Source organism: Manihot esculenta, chromosome 9 (genome assembly GCF_001659605.2).
Source record: "Manihot esculenta cultivar AM560-2 chromosome 9, M.esculenta_v8, whole genome shotgun sequence".
NCBI lineage: Eukaryota > Viridiplantae > Streptophyta > Magnoliopsida > Malpighiales > Euphorbiaceae > Manihot > Manihot esculenta.
Window position 1 is genome coordinate 9,565,380 of NC_035169.2, and position 22,838 is coordinate 9,588,217.

The 22,838-nt window shown below is 30.9% G+C and overlaps 1 protein-coding gene and 1 pseudogene across 1 annotated transcript; one reads left to right on the forward strand and one right to left on the reverse strand.

The window, feature by feature from the left end:
* Window positions 1-2,906: 2,906 nt before the first annotated feature.
* LOC110607896 (histidine kinase CKI1-like) lies at window positions 2,907-21,473 on the reverse strand. Its single transcript, XM_043959595.1, is given in 21 exon segments — window positions 2,907-3,344; window positions 5,639-5,770; window positions 5,865-5,933; window positions 7,555-7,653; window positions 7,783-7,867; window positions 8,073-8,173; window positions 8,259-8,327; window positions 9,135-9,175; window positions 9,311-9,454; window positions 9,457-9,756; window positions 11,101-11,298; window positions 11,693-11,915; window positions 12,022-13,335; window positions 13,443-14,014; window positions 14,098-14,473; window positions 15,223-15,909; window positions 16,010-16,246; window positions 16,367-16,466; window positions 19,767-20,115; window positions 20,706-20,761; window positions 21,117-21,473. Coding segments are annotated over 18 exon segments (4,881 nt in total). The 5' UTR covers window positions 16,418-16,466; window positions 19,767-20,115; window positions 20,706-20,761; window positions 21,117-21,473; the 3' UTR covers window positions 2,907-3,161.
* On the forward strand, window positions 17,017-18,784 carry LOC122724599 (annotated as a pseudogene).
* Window positions 21,474-22,838: the final 1,365 nt, after the last annotated feature.

Sequence of the window (22,838 nt, forward strand, 5' to 3'; positions counted from 1 at the left end):
AAACTCACTATTTCCTTCCCTTAAGACACAGCCCACTCCTATAGCCAGATATAAATATAATGCAATATCAACATTTAGTTTAAAATTTTCAATATGTGACTTTTTTTATTGGATGTAATCCGGAGTATTAACAAACCAATTTTGAAGAAGAGAATTTACACGCTTAATCACAATACAAGGTGAACACATTTTCTGCTTTCATACCACATCGTTTTTATTCTCTCGTAAAATTCAAATTATCATAAACATCATGTGTAAAGTAGAAATATAAATTGAATTGCATACCCGAACCAACCAATTACTAAATGATTATATGTGAGTTTATAATGTGTAAAGTAGAAATATAAACTGAATTGCATACCTGAACAAACCAATCACTAAATGACTGCATGTGAAAAAGAGCCAATCAAATTCAGTCATTATCTAACTATCACGAGTAAAAAAATAAATAATCATAGCATATATTATTGTTTTAAATATTAAAGTAATTTGATAATAATAATAATAATAATAATAATAATAATAATAATAATAATAATAAAATATCTTAAAAAACTATAAAATAATTATAATATTTAGTGAAGAAAATAGTAGTGTATAACTTATTGTAAATAATTTTAACTATAAATATATTAAATTACTTTCATTTCCAATTATAGATATATCAGTATTGTATAAATTTAATAATATATGTCCTACGACCTACGAATTATATATTTTAAAAAAATTAAAGATATGAGATATTGTGAAATAGCAATTAATTTTAAACTAAAATAATATTTTGATAATAATAATGATAATAATATAAAATTATTGTAATTTAAATCGCTTTTGGTAAAATTTTAAATTGGAATTAAATACGCATTACCCTAACTGCCATGGCCTGTGATGCAACTTACCTAAAAAATGCAGAACTGAAATTATTTCCTTAAAGAGAATTGTTTTGTCTTTTTCCATGACATCAGCATGTGACATCCACCTACGCTCGTCGCTCTATGCTCTCAAATCTAAGCCAAAATACATCGTCTACGCCCGAAATTCTTGTTTGTTTTTTTTAGTGACAAATTAGTTTAATGCCATCGTTTAATATTTGTTTGATATTATAATTACAATTATTATCAAGTATTTTTAAATATATTAATTAATTAATATTAGAAATTCTATAAAAAAATTATTAATTATTAATATATATAAATATTAAAAAAAAACAGTATGAAAAACTATACGATGATACCGTTATAAATACAATATTTTAGATCAAAAAATATTTAGTAGTTTCTTGAGGATTTACTTTTATATTTATGATCCACCTTTGTTCATATATTTTATATTCATTAATTTGTCATATCATAAATAAATTTTCATTTAATATATAATCTTTCACCGATATTTTTTTTCTTCTTAAAAATAGTGATTAATTTAAAATTTTAACTAAAATTATTTTTAATTAATGCAAAATTTATTATATTTTTTAAAATCTATGAAGTAGAGTGATACAAAATTATATATCAAGATATAAACTCACAAAAATATAGAGATATAATTTAAAAAAATAACTCAGTCAAATTAATTCAACTCTAAAATAAAATAAAATAAAATAAAATAAAATATACTGAATCAAACATTTTTCGTCCGAAGATGAAGAGTGTCGATATCGTTCTCTTCTCAAATGCCTGACTCTTCTTTAGCTACCATTGTCTTTCTCTTTCGCCCTCTCTCTTAAACTTTTTAAATTTAAATTGAAACCATTCAATTTAATTTTTATTAATTTATTATTTAAAATAGTATTTAATTTTAAAATTTTATCTATTTAAGAGAATGAGAGATTGAGATATTAAATATGATAGTTTCAAAAATTCAACTATAATTTTTAATTCTAAATCTTATATATTCAAAATTAAATTGATAAAAATATTTTTTCATATCCCCTCATTTAATTTTAGAACTTTACTAAATATCACTTCATTATTTAAATAAATTATTTACTGAATCTAAAAATTATTTCCATCTTTTTAATAAAATATTTATTTATTTTAACTTATTTTATATTATAATTAAAATATATTTGATATAAGTATAGTCATAATGAGTTAATAGTTGATCAACTTCCGAATAATAATATCTGGTAATTTTAATTTGAATTTTTTTTTCAACTTATGAGACTTTATCTCTTACTTTTACCATATTATTCTTTTAGAATCTATTATTATAAAATTTTCATTTTAAAAAAACTATTTATATTTATAAAATAAATATAAATGTAAGTCCAATTAAATGAATAAATCCAAATAAATTCAACTTAAATTTTTAAACAAAATTAAGTCTATACGATTATTAAGAGCCACATAAATTATCATCTAGTATAATATTATTTATTTAATAATAAATATCTTTTATTTGATAAAGCTTCATTTTTATAATTGTAAAAATTATTTATCATATTTATATATATTTTTTAAATTTTAATGTTAATTAAAATAACATTTTATTATTAAAAAATAATATTATATTATATTAAAACTTATTTAAAATAAAAAATAGAGACATAATTAACTCAAAATTTTAAATTGATCTTATTTGGATCTTCAGTAAAATTATATAGACTTAATTTTAGACTTATTTCCAAATAAATATAGATATTATAAACATAATTACATTTCTTTTGAAGGATAAAAATAACAATATTTATTATATATATTACATAATAATTATTAATTTTACATATATTTTAAAATGCAATTATTCAGTGAACAGGACTAGACAATTTAATACATAATTAATGCATTTTTAGTTTTAAAAAAAGAACTAGATAGTAAATTTATTTATTTTTTTTAAGTATATATCCTACACAGCGTTCCAGGCCTTCTCTTCTGACAGATTTTTAGGATAATTCAAACAACCAAATTAAGAATGAGCACTAACAGAAATTTTAAACTGCTATTCATCTTTCCAACAATTTGATGGTATCTACATTAGAATAGATTTACTTTTGGCAGCAGCAACTATGTTAAAGAAAAAGTTGAAGTTAGAAAGGTGCGCCTGAGAGTATCAAAAAATACCACTCTTCCATAAGTAATGGCATTTCTGCATGACCAGTTGGAGGTTTGATCAACAGCCTTAAAGATTCCATGATATTGGTAAAGGAAGGCCGCTTCCAAGTCTCACTGCAGCAAAGACACTTGCATTGACAAAAATGTCATGAGGCAAATCCTGTAATCAGTTGTTATAGAGTTAAAAACTTGAACAAACTTTGCCCAGCAAGCCTCAATTATGATGGCAACTTGAGGATTTAAATCCCGTGGAATATCAAGTCTCTTGCCTTTAAATCCAACAGCGGCTACAACCTAAAATTGCAAACAAGTAAGCAGGTATGAATTGATAAATTATAATAAATATAAAGAGAAGGGTATTTCAAAAGACAAGAAAATTCTCATTTAAAGTGCCAACATATATAATGTCAGCCATAATATATATATATAGCATCCATTTTCCAACCAGTGTAGATGAGCAATCAATCAGTTCTGTTCAAATTGAACAGATTCAATCAACCCAAATAGACTGAACCTTCCTAAATTCTAAACCAAACTGCAGTAATTCGGTTTTGATGCAAGAGTAGAACAATGCACATAAATTAATCTCCACAGAACCCAAAGTCTTTGCCCAATTTATATAAAAATCCCATTCTGGCAATCAATGAAAATTTGAAATAAAAAACTTCAATAGCAAACAATCTATTATCTCATCAACAAAACAAGTTTCAACAGAACAAAAAATTACAAAGAAAAAAAATCAGATTGCTTTGTAAGAAGGGCCAAAGAAAAGAATTGATGCTCATTGCTAACAGCATGACTATGAGATGAGGGCCGACTGAGGAAGGATGAAGAGTGAAGAGGCAGCACTCGAGACATTGTTCTGGCATCTAATCTGTCTTGCTTCATATGTCTACCCCCACCTTTGTTTGCCTCCATGGGCTTCAATACCTTCTTGAGTTCCTCGTAGAACTTGTCTTGAAATTCAGGCCCAGGATGTGGTTGCTACGGCTCTGAGAGAGATTTAATTGCCTTTGCTTGATGAAAAAGAGAGAGCGAAAATGAAGGAAAAGGTGAGAGAATAAAGTCTCATTGATCTGGTCAGTGTATGTTTGGTTGGTGAGGAAGTAAGAGGGGAAGAGAAGGAAGAGGAAGATGAAACTTGAAGGAACAAAGAAAAGAGAGAATTACTACTTGGTCTCTATAGTATGGAGAAACTCACTAGTTATTCCATCGATTTTGAAAAATGCATTAAAACGTTTCTAACATTTTAAAAAAATATACTAGTTAGTCCCTTCGTTAGTTTTAACTATTAAATATTACAAAAAAATCTAAAATGCCCCTAATATAGAAAGACTAATTAATAAACTTTTTAAAAATTTGAGAGACCAACTAATAAGTTTTTCAAAACCATTGGGACTAAATAGTAAAATATTTAACGGACAAATTAATAAAGGGATTAATTAATAGATTTTTTAAAATGTCAGGAACGTTTTAATGTATTTTTCAATATTGATGGATTAACGGTAAGTTTTCTTATACCATAGGAATTAAGTAGTATTTTTTCCTTAAAAAAAGGCTGGAATGTAGAGTGAGGCAGAGAATGGAGAAGGGCAGACATGAATTAGAGAGGGAAAGAACCTCTAATAACCCTAAATTAAACTTCAACAACGACAATGTTTCATGAAATAGGTTCTTTTTTATTTTTACAAATCAAACTGAATTAAATAGATAAAAACATCTATCTATCTATCTATCTATTAAACAATCTATCTATCCACATATATATATATACAAGCATGTTTCTCTATATTATGCTACATAGGATATTACAAGTTTATGCAAGGGGTAACTTCATTAAAAGATATACTTACTTTGATTACGCCATATAGGATTATAATTTATTTCACACTTGGACACAAAAGGCCAAGCCTTTGTGGTTTTTCACGATTATAGCATCGCCTTTTAATTTTCGACAACAAATTGAAAATTAAAAATTATAAAAAATTATCTATAATCATGAAAAAGTGCAAAGATTTTGCCTTCTTTATCCAATAATTTTCGACATATTTTCGACAACAAACTTGATTTTACAGATTAGCTGTTATAGTGAAAAAAATTGAAAGAATGAGCTTTGTTGTACAAAATTAAAAGGTGAAGCTATAATCATGAAAAAGTGCAAAGATTTTTCCTTCTTTATCCAATACGCCTTCATATAATTATGCGTAACAAACATAAGTAATTAGGGTACCATGAAAGCATTTATAAGTTTATTCATCATTACTTAAAATTTTGAATAAGAATAACGATAATGGACCCCCAATTTCTTAATAGGATATTTAGGTGTGATCAAACAATAGTGCTTTATACCAAATTCTTCTCAAGAAAGCTTTAGCATAGGGAGTCCTGCAAATTGGAGTCATTTCAAATGGAAACAGCTTTTCATTGTCTCAACCAGTACAGCTCCACTCTTTTACAACAATTTCATAAAATAAATTTTTTTAAAATAATTTCTCCCACCCTTTTGCATAAGCTAAATTGGAGGGGAAGAAAACACCTATTTGTGTTTCATACTTCAAGTTCAATAATACAAACTTCAGAAAACAAACCTGTGCAGGATTTAAATTGTTCCATGGTTGTTGCAGTGTTGCAAGCTCCCACAATATCACACCAAAACTGAACACGTCCGACTTTTCATTTGACGGTCCATCGCGGAGAACTTCTGGTGCCATCCACTCAGGCTGGAAGAGATATTATTAAGCTTATATTCCAATAAATAGTGTTGCCACCACAAAATAAAGACCCAGTCAGGTTGCTAATTTTAACAGCACTTACAGTCCCTGCTGCTGACTTTGATGAAAGAAATGTGTTTGCTTTCAGACGAGATAGCCCGAAATCACAAACCTAAATAAAGGAGAAAGCATGAGCAAAGGAGAACGGAAGGAAACCAATTAGTACAAAATGACAACTGTGTGAAGGGACCAGGGGAGGAGGTGGCGAAGTCGACATTTGCGTGCACAAGAGAGAGATTGGAAACCCTACATACAGATTACAGAAGACAACAGATGAAATATATTTGGGCGCTTAACTGCATCCTCTTGGATTATACAAAGTTTAGATATTACTTAAATGGTGAAGAATTTTGGAATGAATTTTTAATTTTATTCAATTGAATTGATCTCCACAATTTGAGTATTTATACACAAATAATCAACCTAAATTAAGAATATTTACAATAAAAATAAAACCCTTACAATCAAGCCGTCAACAATAGGTTTGGAACAGGTGTGGATTTAGTACATCAGGAAGTTACTACTTGGACGTTTGAAAAATCTTGATACATAAATTACTATTAAATACACAATAATATATTTTTGTAGCATTATGATTTATGAATAAACTTTTTGGAGTATTACATCAGATGAAAATTGACTTAAATACTTATATAGAAGTACTAGGTTAAAAAAAATTTACCAACTATAACTTAGAAAATTTAATGGTTTTAGAGGGGTCTGGATACTTGAAATAGGTTCAGCTAACTAAACTAGATTCAATAATGGGTAAAGCAGATCAACGGATAATATACCCTGTTAACATATTAGCCACAAACACAAGCTTTCACAGTTATATTGTTCCAAATGAGATGCTAAAAATATATTTTCTCCAAATAGAATTGGTCAACAGATGTACACTGGTGTTACAATAACAATGGATCCATTTGCCATTATTGTTACAGCTGCAGTTGAAATAAATACTTTGTTAAATATATTAGATATAGCATATTAAAAATTGAAAAAAAATAAATTGATATGATTTAGCTGTGAGAACACTAACACAATGTTTGAATGGAGCATATAGGAATCTTTTAAAGATACTGTAATAGTGGATAAAGTATCAAAGCCTCCTCAACTCCCTAATTTGGTCGGTTGAAAAGTTCGGCTTAAAACTTTTGAAGCCTCCAAAAACTCTTATCTCCCTCAAAACTTTTCTCCCAAACAGACATATTAATTTAAGAACTCATTACCTTTCCTACAAAAACTTCCTTCCAAACATATTGTAAAATATCCACACAGTTTTTCTCATACAGTTTTTTCAATAGCATCTAAAATGGTACTTTCTGAGAAGTTCTTTTTTTTAGTCTGAAACTTGATGCCAAACAAGGCTAATATCCACTCTCCAACCCCACTAAACAGATTCAATCAGGAACAGTCAAGCTTACATAGGGTATGGCCAATATAATGTACCACATACACAAGGCAGCCAATTAAACTGAACATGACGGCTATAATTGGGCAAAGCCACCAAGAATCAAGTAAAATACATAAGGTGAGAACATCAGCAGTGTACACCAGACGTTATTAAATTCAGATTTCTCTCAAATGAATAGTTTCAACTTAGCAAGGCTTCATGTCCAACAAATGAAATTGATGACTGTAGGAGGGAATCATGAAAACTCATTCCTACTCATCAATAAACTGGAAATTAGTAACCTGTTTGCTCAAATATAAGGAGTTATTAGTCCTACCTTCACTGTATATTTTTTGTCAACCAATAGATTTGGAGACTTTAGTTCTCTATGAACAATTGGAGGATTGCGTTTGTGAAGATAACTCATACCCTTTGCCTGAGAAAAGCAATAGCACCTCAATTAGCCTGATATAAATCATGATTTTAGCCAATAGCAAGCTGAAAACAAAAGGAAAAGGGAAATTTTTTTTCCCTTAAAAGAAAAAAGAAATTTCCATATGCATACCACTTCATAGGCCATACTTAACCGGCGCCCTTCATCCAATACCTCTCTTACACCAGACTTATGCAAAAGTCTATACAAGCTACCTCTACAGTGAAAACCCAAGAATTCAGTTTCTTTTAACTTCTTAAAGAAATAAACATAGGCACATATGAATAGACACAATAAATTAAGCCTTAATCCCCAAATTAGACAGAAGTATTTCAAAAATAATAAGCAAATACTTCCAACACATTTCACATTATAAAAGAAATAGAGAAAGCAGGGGTATTTCCAAGCAGACAATGAAGGACCTTGATAAATATTCTGTCACTATGGATAAGTTTGGTGGCTGAGTAACCGCACCCATGAAAAGAACTATGTTTGGATGTCGTAAGCGTTTCATTATTGCAACCTAACAAATAGAGGACAAGAAACTAAACAAATCAAATCAAATTAAAACCAAGAAGAGCAATCTCAAAACTCTGGCCAGCACATACCTCCCTTAAAAATTCCTTGATGCGTTCAGTATCAAAATCTTGCTCTACAAGAATTTTCACAGCAACTTCCTATAAATGATGAAAATACTTTTAGAAACATACAACATATATGTAAGGAGACAGAAGAAACAGGAGGAGAAAAGATATTAACACCAAATCTACTTTTTAAACACAGATATGGTTGAATTCTAAAGTTCCAGTCAACAAAACACCAAAAATAAATTCAAAACAGACTTCAAAAGAACTGATTTAAGGGAAAACAGTGGAAAACAAAAATCCAAATACAGACATATGCATGCACAAGCATATTTTTACCCACACCTCCATACATTGGTGAGGATACACAGAGAAACTTTGCTGCCACAAAGTACAAAAATTGGGAAAAAAGGCACCTCCTTGCAAAAATAACAATTTAATAAGTTAATGATTAATTAGATATCAAAGCTACATCAGTTTCGGAGTGAACAATTAGAGTAGGGTCTACATTATTGTCTGAACAAGTAGCATTAATTAAATATCACATACTATAGTGGATATTGTGAAGTAAAATGCAGGATAACCATACACGTGTTACTTTCTGCTCGGCGTCATTAAGGTATTAATATTCATTTGGACATGGATCTAACCAAAACTAAAACCACTCCAATTAAGTTTCTCAGCCAAAGCTACAAAAGCTTATACATCCATATAACTTCAGAAAGCCATTAAATTATCAAGTAAATTACTGGTTAAATAAGTCACAATTCCACATTCACACAAATGATCACAAAAATTATTATAATTGCACAGTTCAGAATTCCAGAATAAGAAATTAGAATGCTTTAAATTCTGCACCATTGATATGGTAACAGAAATATGCACAATTATAAAGCTTACCGAGCCATGCCAATCCGCACGGTAAACAGTTCCAAATGAACCTGACAATAGACAATGCATCCTTCAGTACAGTAGAACAACCTCCAATGCATTATAGAAAGATAGAAAATAATCCGTCTGAGCTATTAATGTTGTGTTTTCCCTCCAAAATGTGGCACAGATATGAGTGAAAATACCTGCTCCAATTCTCTCCTTCAGAACAAGATCACTCCATGGAATGTCCAAATCTTCCACATTAAGTGAAAGCTCATTACTAGTTTTATTAGAAACCAGTTGACCACCTTCAGAAAACCTTGAAATTTTACTAGTATCCACTCTGTGTTAGCCAATGCAAGAACTGGTTGAACATCTTTATGCCCCATAGTTGGGATGTGCTTTAAATGGATGGCATCTTTCACCCCGTTTGTTGACTGTTTAACATTCTGGGAAGGATTATATGGTCCAAAAATTTGAACACTTCCATCTTGGGCAATTGTTCGATCAACTTTCACTTGTAGAGGTAACTGAGTAATTTCACTACCATTGGTTGGGATTTGCAAAAGGTTATTTTTATCTGCATTTGTTCTCTCATTTTGCTTAGGATACATAGAGAATTTAGGAGCTTCTTCATCAAGAACGGTAGCTGCCGTAACAATAGTCAACAGCACATAAAGAACATTATAAACATGATTGATATCAAAATACAGGTCTAATAAACAAGACAGCCACATCAACAAGGAATCAAACATTAATAAAGGGCAAAAGATAATTAAGCTGCAACTCAGCTTGGAATTTTTTGTCTACTTGAGCAAAACATTTATGCATCAGTTGATGTCTCATTATTAGTAGCAGCCGCACCCACAACTTTTCATCTCAATTTTACAGAGGGGTATGAACTTCAAAATAAGCAGATTTCACTTGTCTAAAGGAAAGTATCAGCCAATGTATCTAAATTTTTCATTAGCAATGTAAACCACAAAAATAAGCAGATTTCACCTTTTTCCAAAGGATTTCAATAATTAGCTTTTGTATTACAGATGGAGGCAGAAATCTAGAAAAGTTATTGCATTTTCATCAAGTCTTTAACATTGTAAATGAGTTAAAAAAAAAAATCACACCGGATAACATAGAGAAGCTCCAGATCCAAAGGATCAAAGAACAGAGAACAGTGCATAATCATTCCAAGTATAACACACAAATAAATAACATATACCAAGTATCATCTGTCATGATTACATGACAAGTGCAAGATAACACAATTGCCCTTCACCACGACTACAAAGAATAAATCAATATCACACATTCATGAACGAGATAATCATCCCAATTTCAGTTAATATGAAATCAACAAGAATTATGTTCAATCAGCTAAAATATCAGTACCTCCATGAAATAGAGGGTTATATGAAACAACATAAAAGCGCACACAAACATATACCAGCAAGCAGCAGGTAAATTGTACTCCACAATAAATTCTAATACAAGCTTAGGGGAGGCGTTAATATACATAAATTTACATTTAATAGGGTAACTTCGAAATTATATGTATTCATTTAAAAAAAAAAGAGAATGCTAGCTTGACATCTTCTACTATCTCTTTGTTTAGTAATGATTTCCAAAATAACGAAATACTTTGGGATAACCAAAAAAGCAAAGAATGGCTAATGATTTCAAAATTGAGGGAAAAATGTGGGATGTTATAAATAAGTAGACATTCTCATAAAAAATGATCATTTATCAGACTCCAAGCACAGAATTCGAATAAAAGTAACCATTTCATGCAATAAATTCAATTTGCCATAAAGACATATAATATAGGCAATTGCTAATATGAATGACATGGTCAACACTGCAAGATAAGCAGCTCATTAGAGAGAGAGACTTGAGAGACTGCATTCAAAATGTAAAATGACAATATCCACTCTCCTGAGACAAGTCATAGCAACAGGAACGTGCATACTTATATAAAAGTGGTTTTTAGCATTACCTGCCAAAGCATCATCGAAGACAAGATTACGTGATTGGCTATCTGAAAAGTACTGTTTGGCAAAAGACCTGAAATCAACAGTAGGTTTATTTGATTTCATTCGGGGAAAGTGCAATGGTGAAGAAATTGTGATGGAAGAAGAGCCATTGAGCAGTGAATCAGGCTCACATAAACAACCTGGCTTCCCTACCAAGTCAACTAGATACCCCTGAAATGAAAAAAAAAAAAGTATATTAATTGAAAGATGTTGCTCAAGTATTGCTGCGTAAAAGGGAAAAATTAATACACCTTTATTTCTGATCCCTTATAAAAACCATAATAAAAAAATCTAGTCCCTTAATTTATTATTTCTTACTAATAAACTGAAATTATAAGTTTAAAAAAATGTAAATAATAAACTGTCATTTTATTTTAGAATTAATAACTTTGACTTGTTTATAAATTCAGATACACGCTCTCTTACTTCTATAATGTTGTAATTGGGTTTTAATGCATTTTACTTTTTGTAAAGATAAAAAAAAGAGTTTCTATTTGCAATATTGGGGCAATCCCTAGTTGCGTAGGTAAGCCCAAGTGGTGCCAGGCCACATACAGTTTTTTGGCGCCGGCCCATCATGAATGTGTCTAATGGCTTCCAGCAAACTTTCCCTACTTAGTGGTTTGCACAGATGGTAATCCATTCCTGCGTTCCTCATCTTCTCCCATTCTTCACCTGAAGTATGCGCTGTTAATGCTACAATGGGTATGTGAATGTTGTAAGACCTCTCTTCCTCCCTTATTTGTCTTGTTGCTTCATAACCATTCATCACTGGCATCTGGAGGAATATTGGTATGCAATTCAAATTATAAGCACTCGATTCACTTTGATTGTATGTGTGGTAATAGCTGTAGCTTCAAAGAGAAGAAAATTATAGTGTTTACCTCACAGTCCATTAGTATATAATCATATGGAGGATAAGGAGAAGTGGAGTAAGCTTCATGTTTCCTTTGTTCTTGTAAACCAAGAAGGACTAGTTGTACAGCTTCCTCTCCATTTTGACAAAGCTCAACAGATGCACCGAGTCTCGATAGATTAACCATGGCCACATTACGTAAAAATGAATTATCTTCAGCAACCATGAATCTCAACCCACTCAAGGGTTTATCATTGCTTTGGTTACCATGAAATTCTTCTACTTTCTCTTCTTCTTGTTCTACTTCCATCTCTGAAGATCCAACTGAATATCTTCTGGCTAGATAATGTCTTTGTTTCCTGTGTTTTCCCCTCCTTGAGCTGCCTTCTCCAAGCGGAAGCGAGTGTCCATAATATTGCAAAGTTGATGATCTTTTTCGGCTACGAGAATGCATTGCTAATGAAGTTCCGGGATCTCTAACAAATTTTCCACCATGATATGTAAATTCTCTCTTGGTTTTGGCCGATGGAACTCTATGGTGCAAGGTACTCCCAAATTCTGGTAAAAGTTTAATTACCTGATACAAGCGAGACCCATGAAAAGGTTTCAGCAAAATGTCATCGTCTGGATGGATCATGTCCTCTTCAAGGCTTCCAGGGTTGATGCTACGGGAGGTTGGTTTATCTAACCAGACAACTTTGCAATAAGATCTTCGAAGGCCTCTTCTAAATTCAGTTACAGCTCCATAGAGTTCTTGAAATGGTCCAGCACTAGTATCAATAACGAGCAATATAAAGCTTCGAGAATGTCTAAAATTGCCTCCACCTCTTTGAGAAGGTAGTCTTTCTTCTATACCATCCAAGGCACTTAAAGGAACATCTTTTGATTTGCTACTAGAAATTTCACTCCTGGAACCAAAATCTGATCTTTCTGAAGATTTGTAAGGTGAAACATTCTGCTCAGATTTTATCTTTGTTAATGTAGAATGAAGGCATTCCCATTTTCTCACAACCGATGCTTCTATTCCCAAGCTCTCCATAAACTTGTGTACAATTCTTCGCCTCTCAGCAGTTTGAATCATGAGAACAACATGGGATCCTTCAGTCTTGGGACTAGAACTAAGTTTCGACAGTCGAGGACTGAAGCCACAGATTTTAAGTTTAGGAGTAGAAACTGAATAATACTGATGTGCGTTACAAAATCCAGTCTCAATATCACACATTGTATTACTGGTTGAAGGACTCCCAGCTGATGCAATAAGGAAAGTGTTGAACCTGAAGCAAGTTCCCTTCTCTCTGTTCTCTTTATCCACAATTTTTATATCTCCACCCATCAAACGTACCTAAGACAGATTTAGATGTTAGATATCAATATGTATCCAAATTGGATAAAAAAGACTAAGCACAAAATTGATTCAAAATTTTGCTTAGGCCCTGCAATATAACGTACCAAAGACTGAACTATTCCAAGTCCTAGGCCAGTGCCTCCTTGCCCAAGTGTTGTTTCTTTAACTTGAACAAAATTTTCAAAGACCGATCTTTGTTTCTCCTTAGGAATTCCTTTACCTGTGTCATCCACCTCAAGCACAAACTCCATACAATTTGGATTTTGCTTCACTGAATTCATGGCTTCCACCTCATTATCTTCTTTGTTTTCAGTAAACCTGCAAGAAAGGTGTTTCCAGAAACCATTCCGATTGGAAGCAATTATATTGTTTTCTATACCAGGCTTTCGGGCCCATGCTCGAACTAATACATGCCCTTCAGAAGTAAACTTAACAGCATTGCTGAGTAAATTGCAAAGGACTTGTCTCAACTTTCCCCTATCTCCTTTTACTTGGGAAAATTTAAGAATAGATCCATCACAGGGATCTAGCACAACATCTACACCTTTTCTCATACCCACAGGATGAAACAAATCTACTACATCTTCAAGAAGGTGGGCTAAATCAAATTCTTCTGAATCAACCTGCATCTTTCCAGCTTCCATCTTGCTCGTATCGAGAATAGAATTCAATAAACCTGAACATGTAATGTTTAATACTATATCAAGGAGATTTCTAAAAGAATCCATCAATATATAATGGTGCTTTCAGTGAACTTACCTACTAGGTCCTTTGCACAACCGTCCATTTGATGTAAATTTGTTTCTAATTCAGAACCTGGACAAGCTTCTTCACAGCTTATCTCTATCAATCCAGTAATACCTGCTAGGGCAGCACGAATATCATGGCTAGCTCTAGCAAAGGCTAGACTCTTGTTCATGCTCTTTCTCTCTGCTTGTTGAGTTGCTTCCATTTGTTTTATCAATGCTGAACACAAGTATATCTCTCTGGTTGCAGCCCTAACCATCAACAATACAAAACTAAGTATAGAGATGAAGACTGCAGCTATCATTACCATCAATAGAATGAGAGCAATTTTGGTGATCCTATGAACGTTACTTGCAAATCCATTATATGGGAAAGCCAATGCATATACCTGAAATCCAAATACTATAGTGTTAGGCATATGCTTGTAACAATGGTAATAATAACTCTTTCCATGCATATACAATGCATTTAAATTTCTTTAATGTTTGTTGCCCGCTTTGATTATTATGCTTTCATGAGAAAGAAATTAAATCTTTTATGCCATCTAAAGAACAAAAAAAAATTCACATGCCAACAAGTTAAATGTTAGAGAGTATCAGAAGAATTATACTTTGGTAATTAATATCCAGTATCATGTTACATTTAGAGAGAGTATTGCATAATTACAGTTAAATTCATTTTAATAGAAGCTTATAGGAGTGATTAAGTTACACATCAAAACAAATAGTTAATGAAAAAATTGTTATTTACTCTGTGTAATATATGTAAACTTAATAGGTAGTTTCTCAATTTTAAAAAATACATTAAAACATCTTATAAAAAATCTACTAATTAGTTTCTCTGTTAAATTTAACCTTTAAATATTTTAGAAAATTCTAAAATGCTCTCATTAAGTAAGGACTAATTAGTAAACACTTTTCCAAAACTAAGGGACCAACTAATAATTTTTTTCCATATATAGGGACTAAATAGCATAACACTTAATGGTTTAAAACTAACAAAAATATTAATTAAATAATAGTAAATTTCCTGTAGTTAATTTAATGTTATAATCAACCATTTATAGTTTGTCTTTTAAATTTCCTACATATCCAATGTAGAAAAAAACTGGTTATCTTTTGAAGAAATGAATCATACCGATTGCACTCCCACAATTTGAAGCCGAGAACAGAAAATTCTATACTTCATCTCCCCGATATTCAAAATTGAAGGTCTTAGCACCCCATTGTTGGGCACGCAAGAAACATCTCCAACAATAATTTGATCTCCATTAGGCTTAAATAAATTGAAGGAAACTGATTTTCCAATTACCACAATTTGAGTGTTTGGCAACCCATTTGCAAGCACTTCCCCATTTTGTGCAGCCAAGTACAGGCTTCCGCCATAAAGATCAATATCCATGAAGAAACTGATGAGTGCTTTTACTGGAAACCCTAAGGAGATAACACCTTGTCCATGTATAGTAACTGAATTAAGCAAGAGAAGATCATGGGCAGTGTTCCAACCATTTCCTAACGAGGCATATCCATTAGAACTTGCTAAAGCTTCTTGAATCCAGCTTGCATTAGCCAAAATGTTAAACCAGGATTCAGAGGCATCTCCATATAGCCTTCCTGTGTCTGTGTCTACAGGTTGCTTATAGCAAGTGTATTTGACTGGCTCGTTTGTGAAACTTGAATTGGAAGAAGCTGTAGAGTTAGAGTACATTGCAAATGTCTGGTTACCTTCGACATAGTACGCAAAAATGTTTCCTTCCAATCCAATATATGAAATCTGCGATATGTGAGGAATTATTGAAATTGTTTGAAATAATATTGGAGTAACCTGCATGCAATGGAAAAATTGAAAAATTTTAAAACAATTTTTCTTGTTGGAATTAGGTCATGAATCCTTGGTGAAAGAAAATAGATACAAGATACTGAACCTTATTTTGGAGGTCAAACTGCGAGAGATCACTTCCATTGAGAGATGAACTCAAAATTCTTGCTAAATTTGCTGCAGACGAGTTTATTGGCTGCAACAGTTTAGCTGTATTTTCTATTTGAAATAGCAATCCAGAGCGTAATATGTTAGCGTTCAAATCAACTTTTTCTTTCATGTGCTGAACGATCTTGTACCAACTTGGGATCACTATACATGGAAGAAGCAACGCGCTAATTGCCTGCATGCAAGAAATTGAAAACGAACAAAGAAAAAATAACAGAAAAGCTTAATTAGTAAATATATATATATACACATACACAAACAGGAGTCAATATTAGTTCAGAGCAGTAGAGATCACCAGAAGGATGAAGATGAAAAGCTGGGATGCAATGAGTGAGCTGAACTTCATTGGATCTTCTTGTTGTGATCAAACAATGCCAAATCTTCTTCTTTTCCTTCTTCATTTGTGGAAAGCATAGCAATGAATATCAGTAGATGAGTAGTGCATTCCTTCACATGCATGATAATAGGAGAAAATCTCTCTTTGCAACCTCAAAGAAGTTAATTTGTTTGATGGGCATAAAATTTATCAACTATTTTACTGGGAAGTTAAATCTAATTGCCTTTTTTTCTTTTCATTTTTCCAATTATGTTTAGGAAAGTTAAATTAAGAATCCAGAAAATTTATTGATTCTAATTTTCAGTTTTTTATTACTATTCACAAAAAACTCGCTAAAACTTCCATCAATAAAAATTAAAGTTTCAACGGTCCCTATCTTATTCGTCACTAAAATATTAGTCAATACAAAGTGGGATCAGTATTCTAATACCTTATGATTTTGTAACTAATTTCATTAGTTAAAAGTTTGCGCTTGACGAAATAGCAGACACCCAAGCGTAAATTCCCAATGGCAATGTCACATTAGTTATTTTATCAATGTGAATTTTTCTTCAAGTTGCTTTCTTTCCCATTAACTTTTTGGGCAAAACGGTTGCTTAAATATTAACATGGCAACAAAACAAGAAAATCTCACACTAGACCCATCAATCTTAAAAATGTTTGGTATTTGGATAATATATCTATGAATGATTTGACCAATTATAAATAATTGGCCATAAAAACAAGTAAATCAAAATGATTCGTAAATGATGAATGGATAATAAAAAAATTCATTTATTTCTATTATGAAATGATCATAAAAATTGAGTATTTGAGTATTCAACTTCCTTAATGATTTCGTCTAGAAAGGAAATGAGTTTTAGATGTATACATAGGAAAAGGCATGTAGAGCAAAAAATGCAAGCACCATTTGAAGAGGAATTATTTTACCTATTTACAAAATTTTCTATTCTATCCGACTAGTTCTAAGTTCAAGTCCCACACAACCCGTTGTAATTATCATATCAAAATCACATGAAATTCTATATTCAAAAAAATTCTGATGAATTTAGATAGATAAGATCATAATGAGATCTCCATGAATGTTGGTATTGGTTGATATGGCTAAATAAGTCATATTATACTGATGAATAATAAGCCCTCAATTATCTATTTCGATTTATAGAGAATTTGTATGTTTGGAGTTCCTAATGATTAAATAAACCAAGATTTTATCCCAACTGTAATCGTTTTTTTGTAACAACTCGATCCAAACTGATTCGAATAATTTTTAGACCCATTTTGCACTTGAGCCATTTTCTCGCAAGCCCACTAACTCCGCTCTGATACCAATTATAACAACCTGACCCAAACTAATCCAAATAACTTTTGTACACATTTTTCACTTGGTCCAAAATGATTAACCCAAAATTATTTAGTAGTTTTTAAGCTAACATTTATTATTACCAACTTAATTGGTAATTTGCCGATGTGGGAATCTTTCCCACATCAAGTTGCTACATATTACATTTCTGTAACTGGATAACCAACACTGAAAATGTCTTTACATTGTATGGTTTGGTAATCCCTACTTTATAGACTGCACACTTCTATATTTATTATTGCTTTCATCACTGCTCCCCCAATAAATATTAATGGTATTTTTGAACCTGTTTTTAGATCTCTACTTTATGCAAATAATATTATTTCTAGTATTATTATTCCTACTTCTGCAGCTATAGGTTGGCATTTTAACTCAATTTGGGTCTATTGATGAATGGTTATACAAAGACAATGCTTATGAACTAATTGTTCAACACTTTTAACTTAGTGTAGCTTGTTACATGGGTCGTGAGTGGGAACTTAATTTTCGACTAAGTATGTGTCCTTGGATTTTTGTTGCATATTCAGCTCATGTTGCAACTGCTATTATGGTTTTCTTGATCTATCCAATTGGTTAGGGAAGCTTTTCTAATAGCATGCCCCTAGGAACCTTTAATATTTTCAACTTTATAATTGTATTCTAGGCTGAGCACAACATCCTTATGCACCCATTTCACATATTAGGCGTAATTGGTGTATATGACAACTCCAATAAATCTGCTAATGAAAGTTATAGATTCAGTTAAAGAGGAAAAAAAAAACTTATAATATTGTAGCTGCTCATGGTTATTTTGGCCGATTGAACTTTCAATATATTTCAACAACTCTCATTCTTTACATTTTTTCCTAGTTGCTTGGCCTACGGTAGATATTTAGTTTACTATTTTAGATATTAGCATTATGTCTTTTAACCTAAATGATTTTAATTTCAACCATAGCCACTTGCTCAAAATCATAACGATAAATTATTATTTAATCATTATGTCTTTGTCCTATTATATGAATACTCACTGATATGAATGGCATGAACATGGAAATTTAATTGGATTGAACTTCTTGCACATTCTTTATTAGTTCTTGCAAGTGTTTTCCAACCTCATAATTTTGTCGTCCTCTTCTATTTTCTTCATGACGACTAGCGTGGTTTGGCTATTCCAATTGCACATTGGAAGACTTGAGTAAGACGATCCTCTGGCCAATTTGAGCCACCACTCGAACCAGAATGTTTTATATTTTTTTAGCTTAAAAAAATGAAGAATTTATTCCTATCTACACATGAGAGTTCCCAAATATTGATGATGTGATTCTCCTATTTATCTTCTGAGGTTGGGAAACTAACAACTATGTGACTGAGTTGTTGTTATAATGCTGTGGAAATTAAAGGTTGAATCTCATCATTATGATTTTGTCGTTCAATATTTTCTTGCCAAATGGTGTTACATTAGATTATTTTGGAACATATTCTTTTATGAAGATGAATATAAAGTTTAATCTCTGAATTTTGGTGTTTATATTTGGAATGGAATTGCAAAATTTTTCATATTACATGCATCTATCAGTTATGTTTTGAACCTTCTGCCTGCAGAATGCACATTCCACAGGCAGAAGGCAGCAGACCTGCAGAATGCATTCTGCAGACAGAAACTTTTATATATAGTTTATGTATTTATTTTAGTTAAAATAATTTAAAAAGTAATTTAATTTGTTAAAATATTGAAACAAAATATGATTAAAAATAGTAGTTGTTAAAATGAGTATAATTAATCCAATTCAATCATCCTAGTTCCATGATTTTCCTAAATCTGCATGTAAATAATTTTGAATCTCCTAAAAAGTTCAGGCTGGAAAGAAAACAATAAATTATTCTAAATTTTCTCAAACTCTTCATATTCTACAAATAAAGTCATAATCAGAAGAAAAAGAGCAAGAATAGATCACCAAATCAAAATCAAAATCCTAAAATTCAATGAGAAATCTGATTAGAAAGAAAACTAACCTGTAAGTGACAGCAGCAAAGGAACGAGAGCTTCTAAACCAGGCTGGAAATCACAGCAACAATTGGAAGGGCTTCACAATCCAGTTGCCGGCAGCAAACTAATCAGCAACGGAATGAGTTTCCCATAATTGGCCAGAGTTTATTCTTTAGAACTAGTTTGATATGGTAAACCAGCAATGGAGGAGTTGCTCCAGTAACCCAGAATCGACCTCCAGCAACTGGAAGAGGACCTCCAATCAGACTGGCAATGGCAACTAAGCAACAATGGCAGACTCTCCCTAAACGCACAGTCGATTTCTTTGGAACGAGAAACTTAAATCACGCCAGCAATTGGAATGGAGAATTCTACCTAACAAAATTGGAGACAATCATATTTGGAAACCGAGTATTGATTCTGATATGGAAGTTACTAGAAAAAAATGCATACCAAGAAACAATTCTAATGTTCAGGGAAAAAAATTACACCAAGAGGCAGGTAAGGACAAAGCAATTTTCATAGAGAAAGCATACCACATTATTGTCTCAAGCGACCCATAGAAAAAATGATGCAGTAAATAATGCAGTAAATAGCCATGCCGGATTTACAAAAGGGAAATGGAAAAAGAAACAAGAAAATAGAATATAAAAGGCAGCAGCTTCATTCATATTCGAGTAATTTGATCAAAGCGAATTGCAAAGCTGAATGAGAAACTTAAAAAGACAAACAACACAGCCACATTAGTGAAGAAAGTTGAGGTGTAAAGTTAAACTATCTGGCATCTATATGTATTTCTATTGGAATATGAAAATCAGGGAGGAAAGGATTTAAAAAATACAAAAACAAGCAGTAATATTGCAACGGCACTCAGCACCACTTTGATGCACTATAAAATTAGCATCATATGCCCATTCGCAAAACTCATGTATGGTAAACCTGAAATTCCTCGAGTCAGCTTCTACCTGCCAATCAGTCACGGTGTCTCATTTTCAAATTTGAGACGTTATCCATCCTTGTCCTACCAACAAAAAAAAAAGTAAGAGATTCCGTCAATCATCCAGAAGAACACATTAACGAGTCCAAAATAGGAAAAACAAGGACAGAATAAATACTGGACATGGAATCACTTTAATAGTGATAATATCAGTAGTAATTTAACATTATGATACTGATAGTAAAGAATTTTACGCCTGCTAGCAGGAGTTGTCTTGATACAACATTTGAAACCAACTGGATCAGAATAGGGACATGAATATAGTGTATATTCTAATGACCCAAAAAAGATATATATGGTGTATAGAATATTTTAAAAATGGTATGCAATCCTATCACAAATCAGAATTTAGTGATGGGAGTAGGCGCACAGAGCAAACCTAAAAAGAGAAAACAATGATGGTGTGATCATCACCGTCTGATTCTGAATAAGGGTCATGTCGATCACACGGAGGGCAGTCTGGGGAGTTGTAAAACTGGGGAGCTTCTTTGAATTGTTGAGGAACGGCGGAGGCATTGGCGGCGAAAGTGAGGGAGAAGAGGAGGAGTATAAGAGTTGGGAGTGTTAACTCTAAGCATTGGAGAGTTTTGGTTTTGCAGTGAAGAAGAGAAGAGGATTGTGAAGTGTTTTGGTTTTTATCATGGGGATGAGGCTAAAGAGACTCGTTATTGAGAGAGTAAACACAGGGTTTCGATTTAGTTTTTCTTATTATATAAAGGTAGAGGGCGGATGGGCTGCAGGGGAGCTTTGGTCAGGATTCACAAAGGGGTGAGCAATGCCCCGAATAAATAGAGAATAGAAATTTTATTATTTATAAAAATTAAATCAAATTAATTTTAATTAAATGTGGAATTGAATGAAATTAATTTAATTCAATTTAGTATAATTATTTAAATTTTTAATAAATTTTTTATTTTTTATTATTTATTTTTAATATTTTAAAATTTAATTAAAATATTTTAATTTTAATACAATATAATCTTTTATATTGTTAAAAATAATATATTATTATCACTAATTATTTTAATTTAATTTTTTAATTAAAATTAAACCAAATTGAAATAATTAAAATTTTTAAAATTAAAAATTAAAATAAATAAAAAATTAAATTAAATTTTAAATTAATCCAATTTAATGAATTTTTTTAATTTAAACTAAATATTCCTCGTCCTAACATTGCTTGGAATTATAGAGGGTGGAGCCTTTTTAATTTTTTGGCAAATGGGTATATACGGAAAATTATTACAATGGGTGGATTCCTTTTTATAATTTAAATTATAAAATTAACTTTTTATTGAGTAAAAATACTTATATTTTCTATTTGTTTTGAAACTTTTAAGAGAATTTAACAATGAAAAATATTTTTTGAATAGAAAAATATTAAACCATCTTTAAAAAAAAGTGACTTTTTCTTCTCAACAAAGAAAATTATTTTCTTACACTTCAAAAATATTATTAATACCATTATTTATAGTTTTATTGATATCTTTAATTTTTTAAATTAAAATAAAAAATAGAAAATAAATTATTCTGTTGGAAAATTTTTTCATCCAAAATATTTTAAATATAAAATATATTTGCAAATACAATTTATTTTTTACAAAAAAATAGAAATTAAATTATTTTTAATTTCAATATTAATTATTAAATTTAGAATTATTTTTACACTCCGTTTATTCGTAAAAAATAATTTATTTATAAAAAATATTTTTTTGTAAAAATATTTTCTAGATAAATAATTTTTTTATTCTTTTATTATAGTTTAAAAAATAAAAATTATTAATAAATTTATAAGTAATAGTGTTAATAAGGTTTATAAGTATAGAAAATGATTTTTTTTTCTTTTTAAAATTGAAGATCATTTAGTAAAGGTCAAATTTTTAAAAAATAAGTATCTTTTATTTCTAATAAAAAATATTTTTTATTAATTAAGTTTTTTTGAATACATTGAAATTTGACATATGAAAAAAAATATAATAAACAGAGACTTAATCACCATTTGTTTTTTTTTTACCCCAATATCACCATTTAATTGAAGAGACAGAAATCTGTAACGCAGAGTTTTTAACACTACTTTTAACTAAGAGTAAAACATTGATGT